Genomic DNA, 15,815 nt, shown 5'->3' on the forward strand with positions numbered 1-15,815 from the left:
AGGACCCTGGTCCACAAGAGACCTCCCAGCTCCACGTAATATCAAACGGCAAAAATCTCCCAGAGATCTCCATCTCAACACCAACACCCAGCTTCACTCAATGACCAGCAAGCTACAGTGCTGGACACCCTATGCCAAACAACTTGCAAGACAGGAACACAACCCCACCCATTAGCAGACAGGCTGCCTAAAATCATAAAAAGGCCACAGACACCCCAAAACACACCATCAGACGTGGACCTGCCCACCAGAAGGACAATATCCAGCCTCATCCACCAGAACACAGGCACTAGTCCCCTCCACCAGGAAGCCTACACAACCCACAAGCCACTGGGGACAGACACCAAAAACAACGGGTACTACGAACCTGCAGCCTGCAAAAAGGAGACCCCAAACACAGTAAGATAAGCAAAATGAGAAGACAGAAAAACACACAGCAGATGAAGGAGCAAGAAAAAAACCTGCCAGACCTAACAAATGAAGAGGAAATAGGCAGTCTACCTGAAAAAGAATTCAGAATAATGATAGTAAAGATGATCCAAAATCTTGGAAATAGACAAAATGCAAGAAACATTTAACAAGGACCCAGAAGAACTAAAGAGGAAACAAGCAATGATGAACAACACAATAAATGAAATTAAAAATACTCTAGAAGGGATCAATAGCAGAATAACTGAGGCAGAAGAACAGGTAAGTGACCTGAAGATAAAATAGTGGAAATAACTACTGCAGAGCAGAATAAAGAAAAAAGAATGAAAAGAACTGAGGACAGTTTCAGAGACCTCTGGGACAACATTAAACGCAACAACATTCGAATTATAGGGGTCCCAAAAGAAAAAGAGAAGAAGAAAGGGACTGAGAAAATATTTGAAGAGATTATAGTTGAAAACTTCCCTAATATGGGAAAGGAAATACTTAATCAAGTCCAGGAAGCACAGAGAGTCCCATACAGGATAAATCCAAGTAGAAACACGCCAAGACACATATTAATCAAACTGTCAAAAATTAAATACAAAGAAAACATATTAAAAGCAGCAAGGGAAAAACAACAAATAACACACAAAGGAATCCCCATAAGGGTAACAGCTGATCTTTCAGCAGAAATTCTGCAAGCCAGAAGGGACGGGCAGGACATATTTAAAGTAATGAAGGAGAGAAACCTGCAACCAAGATTACTCTACCCAGCAAGGATGTCATTCAGATTTGATGGAGAAGTTAAAACTTTTACAGACAAGCAAAAGCTGAGAGAGTTCAGCACCACCAAACCAGCTTTACAACAAATGCTAAAGGAACTTCTCTAGGCAAGAAACACAAGAGAAGGAAAAGACCTACAATAACAAACCCAAAACAATTAAGAAAATGGGAATAGGAACATACATATCGATAATTACCTTAAATGTAAATGGATTAAATGCTCCTAACAAAAGACACAGACTGGCTGAATGGATACAAAAACAAGACCCATATATATGCTGTCTACAAGAGACCCACTTCAGACCTAGGGACATATACAGACTGAAAGTGAGGGGATGGAAAAAGATATTCCATGCCAATGGAAACCAAAAGAAAGCTGGAGTAGCAATTCTCATATCAGACAAAATAGACTTTAAAATAAAGACTATTACAAGAGACAAAAAAGGACACTACAGGGCTTCCCTGGTGGCACAGTGGTTGAGAGTCTGCCTGCCGACGCAGGGGACACGGATTCGTGCCCCGGTCTGGGAAGATCCCACATGCGGCAGAACGGCTGGGCCCATGAGCCATGGCCGCTGAGCCTGCACGTCCGGAGCCTGTGCTCCGCAACGGGAGAGGCCATAGTGGTGAGAGTCCCACATACCGCAAAAAAAAAAAAAAAAACGGCCACTACATAATGATTAAGGGATCGATCCAAGAAGAAGATATAACAATTGTTAAGTATTTATGCACCCAACATAGGAGCACCTCAATACATAAGGCAAATACTAACAGCCATAAAAGGGGAAATCGACAGTTAACATATTCATAGTAGGGGACTTTAACACCCCACTGTCACCAATGGACAGATCATCCAAAATAAAAATAAATAAGGAAACACAAGCTTTAAATGATACGTTAAACAAGATGGACTTAATTGCTATTTATAGGACATTCCATCCAAAAACAACAGAATACACATTTTTCTCAAGTGCTCATGGAACATTCTCCACGATAGATCATATCTTGGGTCACAAATCGAGCCTTGGTGAATTTAAGAAAATTGAAATTGTATCAAGTATCTTTTCTGACCACAATGCTATGAGACTAGATATCAATTACAGGAAAAGATTTGTAAAAACTACAAATACATGGAGGCTAAACAATACACTACTTAATAACGAAGTGATCACTGAAGAAATCAAAGAGGAAATCAAAAAATACTTAGAAACAAATGACAATGGAGACACAACAACCCAAAACCTATGGGATGCAGGAGAAACAGTTCTAAGAGGGAAGTTTATAGCAATACAATCCTACTTTAAGAAACAGGAAACATGTCAAATAAACAACCTAACCTTGCACCTAAAGCAATTAGAGGAAGAAGAACAAAAACACCCCAAAGTTAGCAGAAGGAAAGAAATCATAAAGATCAGATCAGAAATAAATGAAAAAGAAATGAAGGAAATGATAGCAAAGATCAATAAAACTAAAAGCTGGTTCTTTGAGAAGATAAACAAAATTGATAAACCATTAGCCAGACTCATCAAGAAAAAAAGCGAGAAGACTCAAATCAATATAATTAGAAATGAAAAAGGAGAAGTAACAACTGACACTGCGGAAATACAAAAAATCATGAGAGATTACTTCAAGCAACTCTATGCCAATAAAATGGACAACCTGGAAGAAATGGACAAATTCTTAGAAATGCACAACCTGCCAAGACTGAATCAGAAAGAAATAGAAAATATGAACAGACCAATCACAAGCACTGAAATTGAAACTGTGATTAAAAATCTTCCAACAAACAAAAGCCCAGGACCAGATGGATTCACAGGCGAATTCTATCAAACATTTAGAGAAGAGCTAACACCTATCCTTCTCAAACTCTTCCAAAATATAGCAGAGGGAGGAACACTCGCAAACTCATTCTACGAGGCCACCATCACCCTGATACCAAAACCAGACAAGGATGTCACAAAGAAAGAAAACTACAGGCCAGTATTACTGATGAATATAGATGCAAAAATCCTCAACAAAATACTAGCAAACAGAATCCAACAGCACATTAAAAGGATCATACACCATTATCAAGTGGAGTTTATTCCAGGAAAGCAAGGATTCTTCAATATACGCAAATCAATCAACGTGATACACCATATTAACAAACTGAAGGAGAAAAACCATATGATCATCTCAATAGATGCAGGAAAAGCTTTTGACAAAATTCAACACCCATTTATGATAAAAACCCTGCAGAAAGTAGGCATAGAGGGAACTTTCCTCAACATAATAAAGGCCATATATGACAAGCCCACAGCCAACATCATCCTCAATGGTGAAAAACTGAAACCATTTCCACTAAGATCGGGAACAAGACAAGGTTGCCCACTCTCATCACTCTTATTCAACATAGTTTTGGAAGTTTTAGCCACAGCAATCAGAGAAGACAAGGAAATAAAAGTGATCCAAATCGGAAAAGAAGAAGTAAAGCTGTCACTGTTTGCAGATGACATGATACTATACACAGAGAATCCTAAAGATGCTACCAGAAAACTACTAGAGCTAATCAATGAATTTGGTAAAGTAGCAGGATACAAAATTAACGCACAGAAATCTCTGGCATTCCTCTACACTAATGATGAAAAATCTGAAAGTGAAATTAAGAAAACACTCCCATTTACCATTGCAACAAAAAGAATAAAATACCTAGGAATAAACCTACCTAAGGAGACAAAAGACCTGTGTGCAGAAAATTATATGACACTGATGAAAAAAATTAAAGATACAAATAGATGGAGAGATATACCATGTTCTTGGATTGGAAGAATCAACATTGTGAAAATGACTCTACTACCCAAAGCAATCTACAGATTCAATGCAATCCTTATCAAACTACCACTGGCATTTTTCACAGAACTAGAACAAAAAATTGCACAATTTGTACGGAAACACAAAAGACCCTGAATAGCCAAAGCAATCTTGAGAACAAAAAATGGAGCTGGAGGCTCCCTGACTTCAGACTATACTACAAAGCTACAGTAATCAAGACAGTATGGTATTTGAGACTCCCTCAAATTCCCACAGTCTGCCTTTGGAACCAATAACCATGGCTGCCCCCCCTGAGGCTACTGGGAAGACAGTGATTTGGCTCCTTGTTGCCCAAGGTAAACATGTGCTGGGAACACAACCCAATCACGTCTCCTCCATCTAGGACAGTCATGTAGGTCAGAAGATAGCAACTGCTTAGGTTGGCACTTGGCATCAGTCTGAGCTTTGATGCTGTGACTCAGGCAGAAAAATGAAATTATCAGGGAAAACAAGGAAGGGCAGGTCAGGGATTCTGAAATACTCCTCAGCAACTCCACAGCAAAGCTGCAAGACTGCCTTTTGCTTTAGATGTTATGAACTACTACAGTATGGTTCAAAGTGTTCTCCTTTAGCAGATGAAGACCATCATGGTAAAAGTACAGTGTATGTGTATGAAGTTCAATATACTGTCCAAATGTACAGCAAGTCCTGGGAACACTTACTGAACTGAATTAATTACACACGTGATTACTGAGGAAGATGCTTCAGGACAACTTGGGAAAACTGTCTATCTACAACTGGCAAAACAACAACCAACCATGAACTTGGTCTAAGACTAGGCCTGCTTTCAGGAGACCTTAGGGGGTTGAGTTCCGTGCTGGAAAAGGCTCTAAAGGACTGTTAGTCCACTGAATCTGCTCTGGAATCCCATGTGCGCAGGATCTGAACAAATTGCTGTGTGCCAATGGGAAGACTCAGATCCTTCAGCAGATAAGCAAAGAAATCATACTTCAGAGCATCCTGGTTTCTGAGGTTAAGAAGCTCAGGTGCTCATTGCCTTGGTGCATACACGCTTACATGCACACACACAGCCCTAAGGGTGTAAGACAAGTTTATACAGATTCAGTGGTCTAGAACTGCACTGTCCAAATATGGGTATAGCCACTAGCCACAGGTGGCTAGTGAGCATTTGAAATGTGGCTAGTATGAATTGAGATGAGCTGTAAGTGTAAAATGCAATTTGTAGTGTACAAAGATTTCATACAGAAGAAAGCGTAAAATATCTCCATAATTTTTTATATTGACTATATTAAAATGATACTATTTGAGATATACTGGATTTGAACAAATGTGTCATTAAAATAAGTTACACCTCTTTCTTTTTACTTTATGTGGCTACCAGAAAAGTTTAAAGTACATAGGTAGCTCACATTATATTTCTGTTGGACTAGAAATACTGGATAGTTCTGGTCTAAAAACCTTCATTTAGACTAAGTATCACTTAACTTCTTTGGAAGTAAAATGTCATGTTAGATAATAGCATAAACTCCCACCAAGAAAATCCTCGCCTCCCTCCTTCCAGCTCTTTACTACGTACAGTGTGCAAAGTGGCAGTCTGCCAGGTGGCTCATGTTCCCACAGGGTCAGGAGAGGCCTGGCTCTCCCACCAGTCTTCGCAGGCTCTCCCACACCCTCTCTTAACCTCTCTCCACCCAACTCCCAAGTGCTCAGCTCTCATGGGCAGCCTCCCAAAGCTCAGCAGGCACACCCAACACTGTCTTTCTGGTGTGTTCTTCTGCCCTCTGTTCCCATCGCGCCCTCTCCCTGGGGCACATCCTTCACGCTCATGACTTCATCCTTCCTCTTGTGACTCATCCTTGCAACTTCACAGAAATTCAGGTGATTCAGACGCTACTTTCCAGCCCCTATATCTCTCAGTTACTTTAAGCACTTCAAGTCAAACTCTGAAGGAAGCATCTATGTACTTTTAAAGAATAAGAGAAGGGACCAACTACAGTTCAAACTCACAACCTGCCAAATTCCTAGAATGGTTGGTGTGTACTGGGAGGCAGGGGTCAAGACCACACTTTGTGTGGTCTGCGTATTTACAAAAAACTGTTAAAATAAAAATTGAGTAATCTGGGTTTTATCTCTTTTTATTTTTGAGGCTATCCCTCACAGGAGGGTAGTAAATAATGAAACGTCCCAAACATTTGAAAAGAGAAGGCCCGAAATGACACAAAATTAGGCAAATTTGCTCATGAAGAAAGAAAGAATAAAGGCTCTCAATCTGGGACACACAGATGCAGGTCTGAATCCCTGAAAGTATGGGCAAGGTTCTGAGACTGTGTGTATATAAACATTTTGAGCAAAGAGTCTGTAGCTTTCATCATATTTCGAAGGGTTTGAGACTCACATGAGGACTACTGCCTTAGGTCTTAAGCATGAAATGCAATGAAATTATGAGGTAAAGAAAGGTTATCTATTTACATGATAAATATTTTTAAGACACCAACGAGTATATGCTTGCAGTCATTAAGTCCATTACAGAGCACATCTGTTAACTCTGTGTATCTTCACAGTGTGATCTTCACCACAACTTGCAAAATGTAACCATTCAGTGCCTTCTGCTTCATTCTGTTCAGCTTTTCCATTACAGTTCTTCCAGCATAATTTTTTGATAGCAAGTGTATGACTTTGGCTAAAACAAAGATAGAGAAATCATGAAATGAATGTATGCTATGACTATGAAATATTTTTCTGGGTGCTCACCTGCATATTAATTCAGTTAGTATGCTCTTCCTATTAGTGTTGTTAACATAAATAGAAGTCACAACCTGACCATGTAATTGTACAGGTTTTAAAATACCATCACTAATATTTTAGCAATTTTATGTTAGCCTTGAAAACATTTTACTTACTGACCAAGGACACCACCAAAAAGAGCAAGAAATAGACAATGCATTTATGTCAAATTTTGCTTTAACCATCAATTTTAACTATTAAAATCAGTCTTTCAGGTAACATTACTAAATGTGTTTCTTTTCTAAAGAATTCCAACTTTACAACATATTCTATATTTGATCTTCTGACATCCCTGTAACTTGAATGGACGCTTACTCTCATTATTTACTGCTGGGTAAGAAAAGATAGTGAAAGATTTAATAAACTACCCAGTGAAAGAACCTTGGTCTCCAATGTGACCTGTAACAGTATGACCCTGGGCAAGATGTTCATATTAACACACTACCCCCAGCCCCCATCCTCATGGCTGACCTAGGATGCTACCAAACATAGATTATTAATAAATCTCTATGAAATATAATATCCTCTATATATTTAACCTGCAAACTAGTCCTCCAAACCAAAATGGAATAAGGTGAATATGGTGCAAGTTTTAAAGCAGTAAACACTGAAAATAATACCTGAGCTCACAAATTATACTTGCAGACTCTGAGAGTCCCTGTCACCAACGCACTCTCAGGATCAAAAGAATGAAGTATAGCCTCGAAGTGATGAAACACATTTAAAAAAATCAGCACACCAGAACCTAAGTCACCAAATGACTGTGAGCCCTTGCAAGTGGCCACTCTAGAAGGGTCCACACATTCCAACAATGCTGCTGTGCCTCAGTGTTTCCTGAAATTCTCCTAAAGGAAATGCTTCCACACAGACTACGACCTGAGTATTCTCAATGAGAGCTCATCTTCCTTTGAGGATGAATTTGATTACTGAAGGAAGTCAAAAGTCATCTGGATATGAGCTTATAAATAAGATGAAGGTTAAGCTAAAAAAAAAAAAGTGAGTGGTCAAAATGAGGAAAACTTTATATAAAAGGTATCATAATTGGCTTTCTTGCATCACTAGTTAGCTAGTTTTGAACACAGTTCCTAAAGAGAAGTTCCAAAAATATTTTAAGTAACAGCAACATCACTGGGATCTCATTTGTTCTGGATTAATATTAAAGTTCTCTCATTTCATTAAAAGAATGATTTGAAGTAGTGACATCACTGAAACAAGAATATATTTAGACTAGTATATATATATAGTACTTTGCTTCCCAGAGAAGTTACTTTGAGGGACAGTACTTATTTGGCTATATATGCTTTGAGATGGTATGTTTCGTTTCTTTTCTTTTTTGGTAATGTTCTTTAAATCCAGCGTGTTAACAGATCACATTTAGAAGACAGGGAGTTCGGGGAGCCAACCTAGAAGGCAGTGTTGGCTTATATTACCTTCGTTTATATTTCATTATCAGCAAAACCTTTCATTTGAAAAGTACTCGTAATCTGATAAGTGTAATATTAGCAATCCAAATAATATAAGGTAAGCCAGGAATTCGTTCTTGCAAATCCAAAGTCACCATAATGACTAAAAATGACCATAATGACTAAAAAAATTTTAAATGAAAAACTCAAACTCTGTACATGTCCCCTGCCCATACTTTCTGAGGGGCTTCTTGCCACAATCTCAAGAGACTGTCACAAAACACAGAGGTACAAATTAGCAGTAAGCACCATGAAGAGATTTGTGTTTCTCTCCATGCAAATGTGACATAAGATTTGCTGCTAAAGACTCCATGATATCTATCTAATCTGATGGAAGCAAAAACAGGAAGGAAATACCTTTGACTTGTTTCTACACAGTGCCTCCAGTCATTTATTTCTGGAACTTGATCAGTCTTTTTCCAAGAATATAAACAAATCTTTCCACACTCTAATCCTACTGCAACAACGTATCTGTTTTTAAGGGAAGGGAAAGACAGTGCTTAATTTAGCATGAACTTCTGTTATCTCCATCATCACCAATCTAAAGTAGTTCTTCAGTGCTCCCAACTGTCTCTGGCTTACAAAGGACTCTGTTTAAAATTCGGGCCCAGGATCCAGTGCGCTGCTCTACTGTGCGCTCACAGAGCCTCTTCTCCATCGAGGATGCTCACAGTTTTACCTCTGCCCTCTGCTGGCAAGGCCCATAAGCCAGTGTTTCCCTGGCTGGCAGCAGAGACCCTTGTTCTACCGAAGATACTTGTTACAGAGAAAGCACCACAGTCCTAAATTTGGTGAAATAAGAACCTTTGAGCCACCCTCCCAATCTCTATTTCACCACGCTGAATATCATCAAGCTCTATCAATTCAGCAATTCTTTTGAGGGGAGTTCCCTCTGGTGGTCCAGTGTTTGGGGCCCTGAGCTTCCACTGTTGGGGGGGGCCTGGGTTTGATCCCTGATCTGGGAACTAGGATCCCACAAGCCACGCAGCGCAGCCAAACCAACAAACAAATAAATAAATAAATAGGGGTTGATCAGAAAGATAAGATAAAATAAAATGGTGTTAAAAACAAAAAAGAAATCCTATGAGAAACATAAGCATTATAAAAAAAAATGGTTAACTTGGAAGCTAAGAGAACCCAAAGATGAAAGTATAAGAGGGCTACACATTGAGAAACTAAGTGGTCTTCTTAAAGAAAACATAAGATGAAGCCCCACACAGAGACTGACCTTTGGGAAAGGTTAAGTACTGGGCAGACACTGACGGCAGTCACAGCTCCGCCCACGTCCAGAACGGAGGAGCAGGGGCCGATGCTGTGCTCAGTGGAGTCATCGCTGGAGTCGCACTCACCCCAGACAACCACCTAACACAGACAGATCAAACGCTGTAAAACTTTCCCTTTGCAAGGTTTCTAGCAATGCATTAGAGAGTTTCAATGGCATAGAGGACACTGACATTTTAAAAAATGCATCATTTTCATTTGTGTTCCAGGACTTCTGACCATTTCAAGCATCACAGAGAAGCCACCATGTAGCAGATACATGTCTCTGAGACCTCAACTACCCGACTGTGCTGGTCCAAAGATGACTGTCCTCGCCCAGAGACCAGGTGTGTTTAGCCTGCTCTTTACACTCAGGAAACCAGTTCTGATCCAGTGAGATTCTGTCCACCACGTCCTCAAGGTGCTCGTGCACCACCCCAAGAAATTACCACAAAATGCATGAAACCAACCAAGTCCCTGGCTCTTCTTCTACACCACCCACTGCTCATGGAATCAGCTCAGCTCACTCGGGAGGCCCTAACCTTGATGATACACCGCATAAGAAATGAGGCTTTCCTGGAAGCTCATGCCTCAGAAGGGTGTGAATGGTCACAAAGAAATGGAGAGGGAAGTGAAAACGCAGGACCAAAGCAAGGTTCTGAGCAGAGGGCTCCGCCCAAGCAAGCAGGAGTGCATTTCTGAGACTGCATGGCGGATGATGCTTTGTCCGTTTCAGCCTTGACCTAACTGTGACAGCCACAGCTGGACCATCTGCTACCGGGCCTGACTGTGGAAGGCAGAAGCAGTCCTGCTGCCTGAGCAGCTAGCAGAGAGTAGGAAGACAAACGCCGGGGAAGAAATGAATAGGCAAATGACAGAAGTAAAGGTCTGAGAGAAAGCACTTCAGAGGCTAACATTTCAGTGTTTCATTGAGTGACAGCATGCTGTGTTAGTCCTCTGCTTCTGTAACTTGTACCATGACTGTGACTGGAGAGGGCAGGAGAGGAGAGGAAACGCTCAAGTGCCTCAGCGCCTCTGGTCTGCAGGAAGTGCAGAAAAAGGAAAGGATGCTTTAAAGAGCATGAAAACAGAGGAAAGACCAGAGGCCAGGGGAACATTTCCCAGAGAACAAGGGCGAGGGTCATGGTCAAGAACCTACTGCTAGCTAACTTGTTCTGATTTTTTTCACAGCTCATGACACACACAGGCACACACCCTGCCTCCTTCGCTGAATGAAAAGGTAATAATCATTCATTATAGAAAGAATTTTAAATTCCCAAAAGTACGAAAAAGAAAAGCAGAAACTGTCTTCCCCTGTGTCCCTCCACCCACTCCTGCTCTCCTGCTTTCTTAGTCCTGACCCATTTCCTTTACTACTTTTCTCCTACTGGAGCCATCTGATAGTCATGTGTCTGAAGGGACTTCTTCTCGTATTTGATATTTCAGAGACATGTATTATAGAATTTAACAAGTAAGAAAAGCCTTTTTATGTATGCATATGAAAAACACAGAAGGAAATAAATAAACTGATTTTTAAAAGATGTATCAGAAAATTAGGATTATGTGCTTTTTATCCAAACACACCTGTAATATTATTATTTTACATTTGAAAAAATATTAAGTTAAAAAAAATTACCTTTTTGTCCCGGCTTCCAGTGAAGAAATACTTGCCATCAGGACTCCAATCACAAGACCAAATAATTCTACTGTGCACAGCAGTGATTTTGTTAGTGAAGGCAAAGAGACTGAAAACTGGGTCTGAAAGAAACACATATGCACTAGTCACAAAGTGGAGAGAGCAGCTTTTTACCTGTTAGAAAGCTATGTTTAAATGCCACATACAACATGTAATTTAACAATCAATTTATATACACAGGCTTTTGCAACCAAGGCCAGGCAGCTGATCCCTCACCAGAAGGCTATGTGCATACAGTTATTTTTCTAGTAGGAAATGCTTTTATACTGACTAGTCACTCTCTAGTGACTGATGACAAACATCTTCTGGACACTTAACTAAAAGTTTAATTTATGCTTATGGAAGAAGCCTGATGAAATTTAAACTTACTCAGGAAGTAGCCAGATCTGTGTATTAAGCTATGGAAAAAAAAGACTAATGAACCCTTAAATAATGTAAAAGAAAAAAAAGAACTTAAAAAAAATCTCTTCCCTTGCAATATTTTAAGTGTAAGGTAACTAACTTCTAGCCCTCATAGGGACTAAACGTAAAAGACGTAACTGTGTATGGAGGGTAGACTAATGTATCTATTAATCCACAATCCATAAAGATATAGCAAATTAAAGGATTTGTTATTAGTATAATATCACTTTAACTTTTTAAAAAAAGTTGCATGCTAGGAAATCACTAGTTGCAAATGAAATCAGTCTGTTACAACATATACTGCTCAGTATGTGTCATAGTCCCTGGTATTCTCTAAAACACAAAAAACCCAAAGGACTAAAAATATCATAATATCAAATTGCAGTAGGTTTTATCAATGGAAAAATTAAAAACAGGATTAAACAACACAAAGTACTTTAAACGCTCTCTAGATTTTACCTACTCAATGAAAGTGGAAGAATAAGAATAGGCTACTGCTGCAATCACAAGAAGCTTTCCTTCCTTTTCCTTTTTTTTTCAATTTATGCCAGATCCAAAGTAGAATGCAGGTAGGTGTGTTAACATTTTGCCCAGGGGTCATGTTATTCACAAATGGATGCCTAAAACACCCCCTCCCAATTATCACTGTGACAGAGGTGGGTAGGTGAATGGTAAAGACAATGGTCCTTCTGAGTTTCATAATTTAACTGTATATTCATTATTCCTGTCCCATAAAATCCTCAGTATATATCATCCATTTGGTTTTATGGTGGCATTCTGTAACCATCTGCAAAATCCAAATTTTCTACATGTAGATTTTTATGTTTCTTTAACTGAGATGTCTGAATACATATCATCCTTACAAGGAAGGTCAAGTCTTCCTCAGTTATCACAAAACTTTGAAAGACTCACAACAACCAGACTCTGTCCTTCACCCTATTATCATTTCTATTTCTCTTTACACAATAGCTGCTCAAAGTAGGTAAATGGACATAACTGTTTCACTAATAATCTTCCCAACCAGCAGCTGTTTTACCTAACTCAGGTGAGATTGTGTCCTGCCTTTTCCACAGTGACCAGGTCCGATCTCTGGAAACAGCTAGTAAGAACTTGTCATCAGGAGAGAAGGCCATCTGTGTGACAGTCAAACTGTGGAAAATTAAATTCTGCACCTGTTTCCAAGATGCAGTGTTCCAAAGAATGATAGCTGCATGCTCTTTCTTAGCTGCCTATAGGACAGAGATGAAACAATAAAGCAATTAAAGTGAAATAAACTGAAAACATTTTTCAAAATAATATATTGTTTCTATGGTATTTTTTATGTATCTGTGTAAAAAATAAAACAACTTCTGAGAAAATACTATAAATACTATAACCAGGTGTAACCTCTGAGAAGAGACAGACTGGAATTAGAAATGATGAATAATTAGAGACTGGCACTGAAATCAGAATTTTAAAAATTGAGTTATATTTAACATACAATATTATATTAGTTTCAGGTGTATGACATAGTGGTTCAATATTTTTATACATTATGAAATGATCACCACAGTAAGTCTAGTTACTATCCATCATCATACAAAGTTGTTACCATATTATTGACTATATCCCCTATGGGTACCTTACATCTCTGTGACTTATTTATTTTATAACTGAAAGTTTATACCTCTTAAACCCCTACTTCAGTCATCCCTCCACCCCGCTGAAAACACCCTGTCTATTCCCTGTACCTATGAATCTGTTTCTGTTTTGTTTGTTCATTTGTTTTGGTTTTTAGATTCCATATATAAATGAAATCATTTGGTGTGTGTCTTTCTCTAACTTATTTACTCATTTCACTTAGCATAATACCCTCCAGGTCCATCCATGTTGCCACAAATGGCAAGATTTCATTCCTCTTTTTTAAGGCTGAGTAATATTCCATCACACACACACACACACACACACACACACACACACACACACACACACACACACACACACTACCCCTTCCTTATCCATTCCTCTATCAATGGGCACTTAGGTTGCTTCCATATCTTGGCTATTGTAAACAATGCTACAATGAACATAGAGGTACATATATCTTTATAAATTAATGTTTTCATTTCCTTTGGATAAACAGCCAAAAGAAGAAGTGCTGGATCAAATGGTATAGTTCTATTTTTAATTTTTTGAGGAACCTCCATACTACTTTAATATTTTACAAGAAGAATACATCTGTGTATTAACTGTGTAATTAGTAGTTTAGAAACTTTCACTTCTGGTCAATATGGAGTAACAGGGACCAGATTTACTCTCTTGTGTGAAAAAAACTAAAAGATCAGACAAAATACATGAAATAATGGCACTCCAAAATATTAGATATCTGGCAACAAAGAACACTGATACCTAAAAGACAAAATGAATCACAGAGTAGGAAAAAAAGAAAAAAACAATCACTGAACTCTATGACAACGTCAAGCAGCCAAATATAACTATGGTCTGCAAAAGGATAAGAAAAAAATGCTTAAAAAGATAATGGCCAAAAAATTTCCAAATTCAATGAAAACAGTAAACCTACAGATCTAAGACGTTCAATAAAATCCAAGCACAACAAACATGAAGAAAACTATACCAACAGTAATCAAATTGTTTAAAACCACTGAAAAATACAAAATTGCAGTTGGAGGAAAAAAACCCATTACTAAGTAACAAAGAAAAATGACAGTGGGCTTCTCATCCAAAACAATGCAAGTCAGAGGAAAATGGAGCAACATTTTTGAAGTACCTAAGGGAAAACCAACAATTCTTTAGCCACCACTAATACTGTTAAAAAATGAAGGAGAAATAGATCCTTTTCAGACAGGCAAAAAGCTGAAAAAATTCCTAACCAGCAGAACTGCATTATGAGGAATGTTAAGAACATCCTGTAGGCAGCATGAAAATAATATCTGATGGAAAAAATATTTTTATTATTTAAATATCTTTAGGGATAATTAACTGTTAAAGTATAAATAATATTGTGGGATTTCTGTGAAGAAGTAAAATGTACAAAAACAATACCACAAAGTAGAAGGAAATGAAAGTATATTTATGTTATCATACACAAATAGTGCAGTATTACTTGATGGTAAACTGTGGTAAATTAAATTATAAAATGTGAAACAACCAATAAAATAACAAAGAGTTATATCTACTAAACAAAACAAAACAAGAAATAAAATGGAATCATAAAAAGGAATCACTTAATCCAAAATAAGTATAATGGATCAAAGAACAGATAGATCAAATAGAAAACAAATAGCAAGACGACAGGAGTTAATCTATCATATCAATTATTACGTCAAATGCAAATGATCTAATAAGCACCCCTATTAAAATGAAAGATTATCAAGATGAGAAAAACAGCAAGACCCAATTATATGCTGTCTCCAAGAAACCCACTTGAAATAAAAGGAAACAAACAGCTTAAAGTAAAATGATGGAAAAAGATACATAATTCAAGCACTACTCAAAGGAAACCCGGAGTGGCTACACTAACATCAGAGAAAGTAGACTTCAGAGCAGAAAATATTACCAGAAGTAAAGAGGTTCATTGCATAATAAGAAACTAGTCAGTTAATCAAGAGAAAATAACCATCATAAATGTTTAGGATCTAACAACAGAACTTCAAAAATACATAAAGTACAAACTGAAGGAACTATAAGGATTAAAAGACAAGTCCACAATTATAGTTAGAGATTTCAAAATGCCATTCACGATAGAACCAAAAGAATAAAGAAGACAATACTGTCAACCAATGTAATTCGTATTTTCAGAACACTCGACCCAAAATAAACAGAATCCAAATTCTTCTCAAAAGAACATGGAAATTTACCAAGATTAAATATCAAAGGATTGAAGTCATACTATGTTTTCTGAACAAAATAAACTTAAATTAGAAATCAATAACAGAAAGATATCTGAAAAACACTCAGTATATGGAAACTAATACATTTCAAAATAACCTAAGTTAAAAAATAAAATCAAAGAGAAATTAGAAGGTGCTTTTAATTGAATGAAAATGAAAACACAACGTATCAAAATTTGCAGAATGCCTCGAAAGCAATACTTAGAGGAAAACTTATAGCACTTAACACCTATATTAGAAAGAAAGATCTAGAATCAATGACCTCAGTTTTAACCTTATTAGACACAGAAAAAGAAATGAGGACTTTCCTGGTAG

At 37.9% G+C, this 15,815-nt stretch overlaps 1 protein-coding gene across 1 annotated transcript in view; it reads right to left on the reverse strand.

The window, feature by feature from the left end:
• Positions 1 to 6,124: 6,124 nt before the first annotated feature.
• The window catches only part of ELP2 (elongator acetyltransferase complex subunit 2), a 43,290-nt gene continuing 33,599 nt past the window's right edge, over positions 6,125 to 15,815 (reverse strand). Inside the window, exons 18-22 of the mRNA XM_060170199.1 lie at positions 12,647 to 12,839; positions 11,149 to 11,270; positions 9,481 to 9,614; positions 8,610 to 8,723; positions 6,125 to 6,685 (exon numbers count right to left, since the gene is read on the reverse strand). Of these exons, the coding sequence (XP_060026182.1) occupies positions 6,529 to 6,685; positions 8,610 to 8,723; positions 9,481 to 9,614; positions 11,149 to 11,270; positions 12,647 to 12,839 (720 nt within the window). The 3' untranslated portion in view covers positions 6,125 to 6,528. The remainder of the gene's footprint in view (positions 6,686 to 8,609; positions 8,724 to 9,480; positions 9,615 to 11,148; positions 11,271 to 12,646; positions 12,840 to 15,815) is intronic.

The sequence above is a fragment of the Lagenorhynchus albirostris genome, chromosome 14 (assembly GCF_949774975.1).
Source record: "Lagenorhynchus albirostris chromosome 14, mLagAlb1.1, whole genome shotgun sequence".
NCBI classification, from domain to species: domain Eukaryota; kingdom Metazoa; phylum Chordata; class Mammalia; order Artiodactyla; family Delphinidae; genus Lagenorhynchus; species Lagenorhynchus albirostris.